The 13,169-nt window shown below is 43.3% G+C and overlaps 1 protein-coding gene across 3 annotated transcripts in view; it reads left to right on the top strand.

Moving 5' to 3' along the window:
- The window catches only part of CTPS1 (CTP synthase 1), a 21,262-nt gene extending 8,093 nt beyond the window's left edge, over positions 1-13,169 (top strand). For all 3 annotated transcript variants that reach the window (XM_069971616.1, XM_069971613.1, XM_069971614.1), the window contains 12 exons: positions 1,670-1,821; positions 2,611-2,743; positions 4,802-4,890; positions 6,109-6,203; positions 6,284-6,346; positions 6,676-6,719; positions 7,613-7,709; positions 7,946-8,001; positions 9,389-9,485; positions 9,887-10,031; positions 12,195-12,285; positions 12,559-13,169. In XM_069971616.1, the coding sequence (XP_069827717.1) occupies positions 1,670-1,821; positions 2,611-2,743; positions 4,802-4,890; positions 6,109-6,203; positions 6,284-6,346; positions 6,676-6,719; positions 7,613-7,709; positions 7,946-8,001; positions 9,389-9,485; positions 9,887-10,031; positions 12,195-12,279 (1,056 nt within the window). In that variant the 3' untranslated portion in view covers positions 12,280-12,285; positions 12,559-13,169. The remainder of the gene's footprint in view (positions 1-1,669; positions 1,822-2,610; positions 2,744-4,801; positions 4,891-6,108; positions 6,204-6,283; positions 6,347-6,675; positions 6,720-7,612; positions 7,710-7,945; positions 8,002-9,388; positions 9,486-9,886; positions 10,032-12,194; positions 12,286-12,558) is intronic.

Genomic DNA, 13,169 nt, shown 5'->3' with positions numbered 1-13,169 from the left:
TCTTATTGGAGTTTACATTATGGGGGAATTTATCAAGGTCTCTTTATGTGAGGTCTGCCACTATTGCTATTGATTTATTATTATTATTATTATTATTATTATTATTATTATTATTTAAATTTTTTTCACAAAAAAGGGGTAGATGGGGAAATACAACAGAACTGAAAAGGACATAGTAGGACAGGAAGATTTAGTTATGTCTACTAAAATAACAGTACAAAGACAAAAAGAAAACCATCTGGCCGGGGTGCATACCCTCCTTTCCCCTCCGGGCCCTCACAATAGCATGGCTTCACTCCCAGTAAGTGGTAGTACCCAGTGGTGCCCCCTGTGTCCTTATGTTTACCTGGCCTGGTGTAGTCCCCCAGCGTTTGTTCTCCCGGCTCTGCCCCATAAGTGATGTCCCTTGTGCACTGGTGAGCTTAGAGAATGAACCCCAGGGGTCTATGCCAGGCAGTGTGAGGGTAAGTGTCCCTGGGCAGGAGGGGGAGATCAGGGGTCGGTACACCGGCGTACATTGTGTCAGCAGCACGTTACGTTTTGAAGCCCTGTGAATCCTGCTAACACTATGGGGGACATTTATTAAGTCTGGCGTTTTTTACGCCGGACTTAAAAATGTCCCCGCATCTCCAGCGCTACGGGGATTTATGTAGAGGTGGACTGCCTCTACATAAATCCTGTGCGCTCGGCCGAAAACCTACGCCAGCTGAGGACTGGAGTAGGTTTTCAGCCTATCTTTTGGCGGAACGGATGGTTCCGCCCCCTTCACACACCCTCCCCGGCGTACTCGGCGGAAACTGCAGATTTTGCGAATATTTTATTCGCAAATCGGCCATTTGCGAGTAAAATAATGCGCAAATCGCCACTTTCCACCGAAAATCATCAGTACGCCGGATGATACATGTCCCCCTATGAGCTTATCATTGCTATCATTGTGGCAGTTGCTATGGGGCCCGTGCAGGAGGGGGCCCCGGGGGGAGAACGTAAGAGCGTGTGTCCTTCTGCTTAACCCCTTATGTACTGCAGTGTGTAAGTGTCCCAATGTTTACTTACATGCTGCAACACAAAAAAAGCAGAAGACAGAGATCTCTGCTTCACTGCACTGATAAACTCTGACCTCTGTTCTCCAGCTGCGCAATCAAGTAGGAGAGGAAAATGTGCAGAGGTCAGGGGTTATCAGTGCACCAGCAGTGAAGCAGATATATCCCCAGGTCTGATTTCACAATTGCACCATTTGTAAGAGTGGTCCGAACTAGAGTAAATTTGCGCCATTTAAAAAAAAAAAAATCTTACATCTGAGGTAGCACTGAACATCTACGTACAAATAGAACTGGTCTGAGAGCGGACGTGAGTGGTGTAACCTGTAGATAAGTCGCACATTGCACAATGAAGCTGCTTTACAGGCAGCCAGACATGCAGCGGATCTGATGATGTGTTTGTCATCCGTCCCAGCATGTAACACACTCTAATGGGGAGTAACACCAAGTTGTTTGTATTTTCCCCATAAAACCATCACCCATGTGTATTGTAATGACTGAGACTTCAATAGAACAAGGATCCCGACTCCCTGCATGGCGGTGGGGGTGGGGTCTCTGAGTGCAGCCGGAGTTGAGCGCGCTCTTTTCTACACATTATAGCCGGATGTCTAATCCATCTCCTTATCTTCCAGGTCATCTGCGTCCATGATGTCTCTTCCATATACAAAGTCCCGCTGCTGCTGGAGGAGCAGGGGGTGGTGGAGTATTTCCGGAAACGACTGGATCTTCCCATTGACCGCCAGCCTCGCAAATTGCTTATGAAGTGGAAAGAGATGGCAGATAGGTAAAGGGACTGTTATTTTATTATACATAAAGGACATGTCAGGGGACTGTCACTAGTACTTTGTGGCAATTCTTTAATGGTGTATTTGTTGGGAGATTTCTCCAGCATGTATCCCAAAAATACATCACACGCATGGTGGGAATTTAGGTTAGATTTGCAGTAAAGAAACCAATGATGGTTGGGCACCGTTCACACTCTGAGCAGTATACTTAGGGAGAAGTGCGAGGCTGACTGTTGGACACTCACTGTTGTTGGTGCTCAGCAACTATATAAAGTCTAGTGATACAATCACCTTCAGAATAGTAAGGCCTCGTGCACACGTTCCATATATACAGGTGTGCAACTTGTAATTCTTTTTCTTTCAAGTCAACTGGTGTCAGAAAGTTATATAGATTTGCAATTGACCTTTATTTAAAAAGCTCCAGTCTTCCAGTACCTATCATCTGCTCTATGTCCTGCAGGAAGTGGTGTATTCTTCCCAGTCTGACACAGTGCTCTCTGCTGCCACCTCTGTCCATGTCAGGAACTGTCCACAGCAGCAGCAAATCCCCATAGAAAACCCTCTCCTGCTCTCCAGACTGGAAAGAAAACACCACTTCCTGCAGGACTTACAGCAGCTGATAAGTACTGGAAGACTGAAGATTTTTTAACTGAAGTAAATTACAACTTTCTGTCACCAGTTGATTGATTTTATGTATTTATTTTCTGCCTTGCAGTCATGACCAAGTAGGGTTTTTTCAATTTACACTTTCTGCCTAAATAAAGGGCTAACTTGTTGTCTGAATGCAGGTATGACCGTCTGCTGGAGTCCTGCAGCATTGCTTTGGTGGGAAAGTACACCAAATTTTCTGATTCGTATGCATCTGTTATCAAAGCTCTGGAACATTCTGCTCTGGCTATAAGCCACCGTTTGGAGATCAAGGTAAATTCTCATTGTTACACAGAATATGTCTATACAGATGTGTATATACAGCACAGAGTCTTTATAGGAAGTGACTGCCTGTCCAGGAGAGATCATTATGTTCAGACAATGTTCATACAGGTGGTGCAGGTTAGTGTCCTCAGCTCCTATATAACTTAATAGGAGCCGAGTTGCAGTAACCTGCACCACTATAACACTGTAGATGGCACAGGGCTTTCGGTCCTATGCGCTGTGTATTGCTGCCAGCGTGGTGGCTGATAGACTTGGAATGATCAAGTCACATGACTGGGTGAGGAGGTATAGGAACAGACTTGCTAATATTTGATGGACTTGCAATTATCTCTTAAAGTGTCTCTGTCGTATTTTTTTTTTTTTGCAGAAATCAATAGTCCAGGTGATTTTAAGAAACATTGTAATTGGGTTTATTAGGCAAATATGTCAATATCTGCATTCAAAAAGACTTTCCCCAGGTCCCGTCCCCCCCTCTCCTCTCTCTGTCACTGCTCATTATCAGGAAATCTTGACTCTTTTACATCAGTCAAGCCCTGTGTAACCTATGGAGGAGAGAGGGGAGAGATTAATCACCGGCAGAGAACAAAAGGTCCCGCTGTGTGAAAGCCTATTCAGAGGTCAGAGAGGTCAGTGCTGACTTCAGAGGAGATAGCCTGGTGATGTAGCTGTAAATTAACTCTTTGTTGTCCTGTTTTGGTGCCTCATCTCTCTCCACCCCTCCCCTCTCCATAAAAGAACAATGAAGACAGGGAGAGAGCTTCTAACTGCTTTTTCATGATAAAAATGCATTTTTGGGCTAATAAACCCAAATACCAAGTTTCTTAAAATCGCCTGTACTATTGATTTCAGGAAAAAAAAAAAAAAAATGACAGAAACACTTTAAGAATATGGAACAATATAGTGGACTGCCCTCACAGATCAGTGGGTAGGCATTGTTCTCTTCGCTTCTTGGTAAGAAGTCGCCCTACTAAAGGCACACTATGATTTTTCTGTCCCAATGCTTGTGTTTCTGATTTGGTGTAATCACTGCAGCCACAATTTGAGAGATATATATATATTTATATATATATATATATATATATATATATATATATATATATATTTTAAATCGACAGGGGTTGTGATCCCAAGCAGTTTTGCAATATACACTTTTTAAGTTTTCTGTGTTTAAATCAGTGTTATACATATGGCCACTAGGTGTCTCCTTTAGGCTGTGCTCACACTGCGTTTTTGCAATCTGTTTTTTTTTTTTTTTTTGCAAAAAATGGATGCAACTGTGTGCATCTGTTTTTCCATTGACTTCCGTTTTGATCCGTTTTTTGTTTTATAATGGAAGTCAATGGAAAAAAGGATGCACACAGTTGCATCCGTTTTTTCCATCTGTTTTTTTTGCAAAAAACGGATGAAAAAAACGCATTGCAAAAACATAGTGTGAACCCAGCCATAGTGTATATGCTCTTCTGTGCTGATATTTGGTCTTTTCTCTGTTCCAATAAAACAAACACCAAGGAAGTCCCCGTCCTTTGTGCGTTCACAGATATGGCTTGGTATTAATTGACAGCCATTCCTGAGGGGGACAAGTCTTCACTGTGCATCCACATTCAGTAGCAGGGAATCCTAGGGGGTGCTGGCATTGTATGGTCAGCTCTCCTGCCAGCAGCAAAACCTCTGTAACCACACAGTGACATTATACTGACTGAATTGTTACATAACGATGAGCATTGTCTTCTGGTAAGCTGCAGAGCTGATAATATGATTAGTAAAAGTTAATAATATAATTAGCCTAAGGTAATTGCCCTCAGCTGATATACAACCTGTATGATGGACAGGTGTCTATGCTTGTGTGAGCGGCAAAGGACAGAGACTTCTTCTATTTTTTTATTTTTTTTTAACAGAGAGAAGACCAAATATTGATCACAACCCCCTGTGTATTTTTTGGAATTTTTTTTTTCTTGATAGGTACACTTATTACATAACCTTATTTAATCTGCACTGCAGGTGTTAATACTTTTAAGTAACTCCTTTATGTCTTTCTTATTCTGACAGTATATAGATTCGGCTGATTTAGAGCCCGGCACTTTGCAGCAGGAGCCGGTCCGGTACCATGAAGCCTGGCAGAAACTCTGCAGCTCCGAGTAAGCAAAACCTAAACTGTACCTGTCGTTTACATTTTTTTTTTTCAGTAATCAATAGTACAGGCGATTTTAAGAAACTTTGTAATTGGGTTTATTAGCTGAAAAATGCATTTTTATCATGAGAAAGCAGTTTGAAGCTCTTCCCCTGTTTTCTATGGAGAGAGGAGGGGTGGAGGCACCAAAACAGGACAACAAAGAGTTAATTCACAGGGCTATCTCCTCTTAAGTACGCACTGACCTCTGAATAGATGCTTTCACACAGCTCCGGCTGTGTAATCCTTTGTTCTCTCCTCTCTGCTGCCGACTAATCTCCCTCCCTCCCTTCATAGAACAGACAGGGGCACGTCTGATGCAACAAGACATGATTTCCTGATAATGAGCAGTGAATGGAACAGAGGAGGAGGGGGGGACCTGGGGAAAGTCTTTTTGAATGCAGATAATGGCATATTTGCCTAATAAACCCAATTACAAAGTTAAAATTACCTGGACTATTGATTTCTGCAAAAAAAAAATACAACAGTGACACTTTAAATCATCTATTTTGCTTTATTGTATATATTTGGCTTTAGTTTTCAAATGGTGATAACATCCATGAGGTCCATGTATATGGTGTGTGTATATATACTGTATATAACAGCAGCCGCAAACATGGATAGAGCATCATAACAACAGACAGGTGGCTATGACGACAGCCAGTGTGGGAATAGTAGTATGACCCCCATAGACAGGTTATGCAGAGACCAGCAAGGTAATCAATATCCAGATATAGAAGCAATCATTAGATAGATAATATAGTGTATATATGTATACAACTGAGGCTAGCATGGATAGATCAATTTAACCACCCACAGAAGGGGGCATTCCAAGACAAATAAACTTTTCCCCTATTTTTAGAATGTTACAATATTGTTCTCGCACGTTGAACGGCCTAAACAAAAAGAGGAGAAACAACACCAGGATCGCTATTTTATTTTCAATTATATATCGGGGAAAAAATTAATAAAAATCAAAAATTATAAATCATGGCACAAAATATGACGTCCCAACCAGCCCTGTAATTTCCATCCAATAGCGGCTGTAGATATTAGATTGCTGGTGGATTCTGGACAGAATCCGCTGACATTTTATATCTGTTACATTTATTATTATTATTAATATTATTTTTTAATTATTATTATTATTAATTTATTATTTTTTAATTTTTTTTTTTTTTTGTAGCGGTGTATTGGTTCCTGGAGGGTTTGGTGTACGTGGTACAGAGGGCAAAATCCAGGCTATATCCTGGGCACGTAAACAGAAGAAGCCATTTTTAGGTGAGAGATATTACTATAATCCTTCCATGGAAACCGGTTATAGTGCGGCTGGGATCTCATTGTACCTCGTCTTCTTGCAGGAGTGTGTCTGGGGATGCAGCTGGCCGTTGTTGAATTTTCCAGAGACGTTTTAGGGTGGAAAGGTAAATCTTATGTGCAATGCATAGAAATATATATGTGAGGAATAATGCTTTGCTGTGTTTTTGCCTATTTTTGAATGGGGTAAGGGGCAATATATAGAGGGGGGGAGATTTATTAAACATGGTGTAAAGTGAGACTGGCTCAGTTGCCCCTAGCAGATTCCACCTTTCATTCCTCACAGACTCTTTGGAAAATGAAAGGTGGAATCTGAGCCCGTTTCACGTTATACCAGTTTGATAAATCTCCCCCATAGTGTTTACATATAGAAATAATAACTTGGTGTAAATGAATGAAGTTCCTCCAGTGATCTTACATACATTCTCTCAAACAGATGCCAATTCTACAGAGTTCAATTCCCAAACCAGTCATCCAGTAGTAAGTATGATTCTTATTTCTATAAAGCATTTGTAAGAATTCAATAGGGGTTGTGATTGCAAGTTTTGCTATATACTCACTTAAGTTTTTTTTAAAGTTTAATTCATTTTTATACATACAGCCAAACTGTGCTCCATGCTCCCTCTGTGCTGATATTTGGTCTTTTCTCTGCTCAAAAAAAAATAAAAATAAAGACCAAGCACAGGAAGTCCCCGTTCTTTGCCGCTCACACATGGAAAGGTTCATCATGCAGGTTGCATATCAGCTGAGGACAATTAGCTTAGGCTAATTATATTATTAACTTTTGCTGATTTATCTTAGCTCTGCAGCTTACCAGGAGACAATGCTCTTTGTTATGTAACAATTTAGTCAGTATAATGTCACTGTGTGGTTACAGAGGTTTTGTTGCTGTGTGACAGGAGAACTGACCGTACAATGCGAGCACTCCCAGGATTCTCTGCTTCTGAATGTGGATACGGATTGGCAGTGAAGGGAGACACCTAGTGGCCATATGTATAACGTTTATTTAAACATTGGGGTTGAAAGGCAGGGAGGAGGCATTGTCTCCACCCCCACCTAATTTAACTGGTGTAAATCGTGCCAGAAAATTACACCTGCTCTGGAACAAATGTAGATTTCTGTGCCCACCATGCGGAAGGTTCAAGTCCTGCTGGATTTACCTAAAAAAAAAGAAGGGCATGTAACCTCTTGGGTACCCGCACCTGTCTTCAGAGGTCAAAGGTCCCTTGGCTCCTCCAGTCTGGCAGCAAGTGGTGGTGGTTAGCAAGCCTGAAAACAGCCAGAGGCGGCTACTTGCACAATTTGTATAATGCCCATTGACTTTAATGTGATACATAATTTTCTAATCATACATTCCCTTTAAACTTCTGCAGGTGATTGACATGCCTGAACACAATCCAGGCCAGATGGGAGGAACCATGAGACTGGGAAAGAGGAGAACAATCTTCCGCTCTCAGAGTTCTGTCTTAAGTACGTTTACAAGGATCCTGATGCTTTGCGTTGTACCTGCTGAATACTTTGTATGTAGTTGTGATGAATGCGTTCCATAGAGTTGTGTACAGTATATCGTCCTATTTCAATTGACTAATGTTAGGTGTATTAGGAATGGATGCAATATTACTAAGGATAAGTTATCGGTGTGCCTCAGTGTAGAAGGCCGCCCATGGTATATCCCACTGATCTCATGTTTTCCTCCTTCACACTAGGGAAGCTATATGGTGACCAGGAGTTTGTAGAAGAAAGACATCGGCACAGATATGAGGTAGTAGATTGAGCATTTTTTATTTTCATTCTTTGCACTCGTGAGATGAGCTCGTTGTGTGTATTGACCCTCGTGTTGAGTGAACGTGCCAATAGTTCGGGTTCGGCAAGGTTTATCCAAACCTGAACACTCTGCATTCAACTCCTGGTGGCTGAATGCCGTCCTAGGGAGTCCTGGAAAACACGGATACCGGCCATATGCTGTATCCACATTTTCCTGGCAGTGCCATGGCTGCATCCAACGTCTTCTTCAGACTCCAGGCTTGTATGAACCTTGCCGAACTTTGGCAAGTTTGCTTAACACTTAGGGTACTATTACACGGAGCGATAATCGGCCGAATCGGCCCTATCCGGCCAATTATCGCTCCGTGTAATAAAGACAACAATCACCTGATAATCGTTGTCATCAGCTGATCGTTGATATAGGTTCTGACCTATAATCGTCGGGCGCCGACCGTGTATCGCTACATGTAATAGTGGTGTGTGGCCGACGCTGACGATATGCAAAGAGGAATACATACCTATGCAGGTTGCAGGGCTCCTCTTCCTCTGTGCTTCTCTCCGAGTCCCGTGCGCTGCAGCTTTAGAGCGGCCTGTCTCAGCTGACAGGCTGCTCAGCCAATCACAGGCAGGGACCGCTGCGGTCAGTGATTGGCTGAGTGGCCTGTCAGCTGATTGAGGCCGCTCTGAAGCTGGAGCGCGCAGACCTGGAGAGAAGCACAGAGGAAGAGGGGGCCTGCAGCCTGGACAGGTATGTATACAATTTAAAAAGGGCTGCTAGGACATCGGTAACGATGTCCCTGCAGCCCTTGTTAAACTATTATCAGGCCGTGTAATAGGCCCAGTAAACTAGCGCCTATCTAGCAGATTGGCGCTCGTTTACAGGTATTATCGGGTCCCCATCGCCCCGCGTAATACCACCCTAACTTGTATTTTCCTCTAGTTATTACTGCCAAGCTATTTCAACATTATTTTTTTTTTTACTAAAACATAAACTTGTTTCAGGAAACTTTAATACAGGAGCGTGTTGGCCCTGGTAATACACCAGCAAATCCCAACCCGAGCTCAGATCATACAATATAATAGATCTTTGCATAAATTAATAAATTGTACTTTTATATACTTTATCCCGTGCACTCTTACTAGCTGTTTGGGGTAGGCAGTATATATTCTTAACCACCAGTTAAGCTCCATTCACTTCAAGGGAGCTGAGTTGCAAAACCTGCACCCGAACTGGAGAGAAGAGCGGAAGAAAGCGGCCATACGTATAATTGAGGTTGTACTAATCAAAAATGGAAAAAATTGTCCTTGCTACCAAAGGTCACTATGTCACAAAAAGCAGAAACCTTAAAAGTTATCTTTTTTTTTTGTTTTTTTGATTGTGTAAGGTGAATCCAGAACTCAGACAGGAGCTAGAGGCTCGGGGTCTGAACTTTGTCGGTCAGGATACAGAAGGGGAAAGGATGGAGGTTGTGGAGTTAGCAGGTAAGACATGGTTCTAGTTATCTGATGTGGCTCACAGAGGTGGGACCTGCATCCAGGGCACATTGATGGCCCATCCTGTGAATATTCCCAGGTGTGTAGACTCATTTAAGGCTTGTTTTGTACTTGGCTCTATATACTATGTATGAATTTATCTGGAGCTATTGGGGGTCTGACCCCCACAGATCTGCAGAGAAGCAGTAGTAGCCATATACAGACGCGCTGCTGTGCCTGAAGAAGCTATAAGGGATTGAAGTATTTTCTAAGCTGTCCTATAAATGTATAAAATGCCTAAATGTAACACTTCTGCCTGTATAATAGAAGCTTCACTTTACATTTTTTACAAATTTCCTATTAATCTATTTGTTGGACTGTAATAATAGACACCGTTGTTTGTATTGCAGATCATCCATACTTTGTTGGTGTTCAGTATCACCCAGAATTCACATCTCGGCCCATCAAACCCTCCCCTCCATATTTTGGCCTCCTTCTGGCTTCTGCAGGAAGGTTATCTCAGTATATTGAGAGAGGATGCCGGCTATCCCCCAGGTGAGAATCCTAACCATATATCCAGGGGTAAAGTTGGGCAAATACTGCTACTTAATATTCCCTCCTGCACTTCTGTCAATGGTTGTCTCTGCTTAAAGAAATACTGGGGGAGTTTATAAATCAGCTATTTGGGGGGTCTGAGGGGGATAAGTGCCATGAGAGAAAAGCAGCATTGTCACAGTAAAAGCAATGTAAAATACCGAAATTAACACCACCTTACAGGGCTCCAGACTAAAAAATTTACCTAGGAGCCATTGGCTCCTAACCTGAAAAATTTAGGCGCCAAATAGAATATTTGGTCGCCAACATTTTAAAACATGTAAAATTAATGTTATGTTAAATGGGACTTACTGTGTGCAGAGGCCACGGCAGCAGCCTCCTCCTTTAGATTCTTTTTTTTCTTAGTTTGAAAACGTTCAACATGGAAACTTGCAACTTGACAACCATATACCCCCCTGCTGCCGGTGTGTTCCCTCAGCCAGCTGCCATCTTACCGGCAATGATCTACTATATAGCCCCCGGCAGCCGATGACATATAGCCCCTGTGGCAATGTATATGGGAAGTGGTACTGTGCAGTGTATACATACACACACACTGAGGGAAGTGGTACTGTGCAGTGTATATACATACAGACACTGAGGGAAGTGGTACTGTGCAGTGTATATACATACAGACACTGAGGGAAGTGGTACTGTGCAGTGTATATACATACAGACATTGAGGGAAGTGGTACTGTGCAGTGTATATACATACAGACATTGAGGGAAGTGATACTGTGCAGTGTATATACATACAGACACTGAGGGAAGTGGTACTGTGCAGTGTATACATACAGACACTGAGGGAAGTGGTACTGTGACTATACATACAGACACTGAGGGAAGTGGTACTGTGCAGTGTATACATACTGACACTGAGGGAAGTGGTACTTTGCAGTGTATACATACAGACACTGAGGGAAGAGGTACTGTGACTATACATACAGACACTGAGGGAAGTGGTACTGTGCAGTGTATATACATACAGACACTGAGGGAAGTGGTACTGTGCAGTGTATATACATACAGACACTGAGGGAAGTGGTACTGTGCAGTGTATATACATACAGACACTGAGGGAAGTGGTACTGTGCAGTGTATATACATACAGACACTGAGGGAAGTGGTACTGTGCAGTGTATATACATACAGACACTGAGGGAAGTGGTACTGTGCAGTCTATATATACACACTGAGGGAAGTGGTACTGTGCAGTCTATACATACCCCCCCCCCCCTCGCACCCCACACGCACTGACTACCGCACCTGGCCGCCATCACAACAGACACACTACCAATCCCCCGCCCAGGCCGCGGTCCCCCCACACACATTACTGGCCGGCCGCCACCCCTGCCGTCCCTCCGGTTGTACTCACCCACTATCTAAGCTTGGTGCCGCTGGGGTGAACTTGAAGAACCGCGGCGCCGGGTGAGGAGAGGCGGGAGAGAGGCGCTGGAGGAGTGTGGCGCCTCTGCGGCCGTCCGTCCAATGAATGACGGACGTGCTGGATGACGTCACTGGAGAAGCGTGTCCCTGCACACGTCATCCAGCACGTCCGTCATTCATTGGACGGACGGCCGCAGAGGCGCCACGTGATTCGGCGCAGCGTGCGGAAGGCGGAAGTCCTTAAAGAGACAGCGCGCCGCCGGGGCCAGTCGCAAATGGCGCCCAGATTAATAAATCTGGGCGCCATTTGCAAGATGTCAGTCGCATTGGCGACCATTTTGGTCGCCATCTGGAGCCCTGCCTTATCCCAATCGAATGGTCGCCCCGACCCCTGTTGCTATATCTTATAGTTTGTCCTGTCCCCTAGTGCTGTACCAAATAGTCTCCATTATCCCTTACTACTGTACCTGATTGTCATTCCTGTCTCCTGTTGCTGTACCCAACAGTCTTCATTATCCTCTATCTAATAGTGTTTACAATGTCCCCTGTGGCTCTACCAAATAGTCTCCATTATCCCCCGTTACTGTACCTATAGTAGTCCCTGTCCCCAGTTGCTATACCTGATCTTCACTCCTGTTAGTGTATGTGATTGTTGCTCCTATTACTTTACTGTACCCTGTTGGTGTACCTGACTGTCTCTGCTGTTACTGTACATAAAATTTTTCATTTGCTTTTCAGAGATACATACAGCGACAGAAGTGGGAGCAGTTCTCCAGACACCGAAATTGAAGAATTCAAATTACCAGTTTTAAATCATGACTGACGCTAGGTAATGGCAACTTCTATACTAGACCTTCTGTATTGTAAATGCATTTTCTATCATCAAAACAATTGTCTAGATGGAGGAAATTATTAATTCCTCTGATAAATCCTGCCTTAGGAAGTCTTGGAGAACATGGATACAGCTATAGGTCATATCTATGTTTTCTGGGCAGCCCTAGGACAGCATCTAACTTCTCAAGCCGCCGGCAGTCAAATGGCTTGTATAGATGTTCTTCAATCTTTGCGTTGGTAAGGCTAACGTCTTTCCTCTGATCCGCAGGTTTTCACAGCTCGTCCTTCTGGTGTCAAGAAACATCAGCAGAAGTTTTTGTTCCCTTTTTTCTTCACATATATTGTATGAATTTCATTTATTTTAATGTTCTCTATGAAGCTAGCTGCACATGACCATTGTGTGCTTCTAATATGACTGTCTCTGGTGTTACCAGTATTATAGTCCTCCCTCTTATCACGGAGTTCCAGGGCCCGTTCTTACTGCAGAAGACAAAGCTTGTCCGTTCTCCTGAAGCGTTATTACTTACAGTCACTGGCCGCATGGTCAAGCAATAATGAATGGATTTGCATCACAATGACGGGCGTGGGCACCACCGCTAAAAAAAGACTGTTTATTCCCTGGACCCCAGTGTAAAGGCAACACGTTTTGTGAACTGTAAAGATAGCAGAGGGGGCGTCCTTAACAACATGTTTTTGTTCCTTGAGATGAATGTTACAGCCTCTTGAAATGTCCACAAGATACCAGCTTAAGAAATTATATACTTGAGAATAATGGTAAGGGTCTCTGTGTATATACTTGGCAAGCCTTGCAGAACCGTCTCTTGGATATCATCTTGGTTGCACTGTAATGTGTCGCTAATAAAGCTGCTTTGTACTGGG

The sequence above is a fragment of the Dendropsophus ebraccatus genome, chromosome 5 (assembly GCF_027789765.1).
Source record: "Dendropsophus ebraccatus isolate aDenEbr1 chromosome 5, aDenEbr1.pat, whole genome shotgun sequence".
Lineage (NCBI taxonomy): Eukaryota > Metazoa > Chordata > Amphibia > Anura > Hylidae > Dendropsophus > Dendropsophus ebraccatus.
This window is presented reverse-complemented; position numbering and strand designations above follow the sequence as displayed.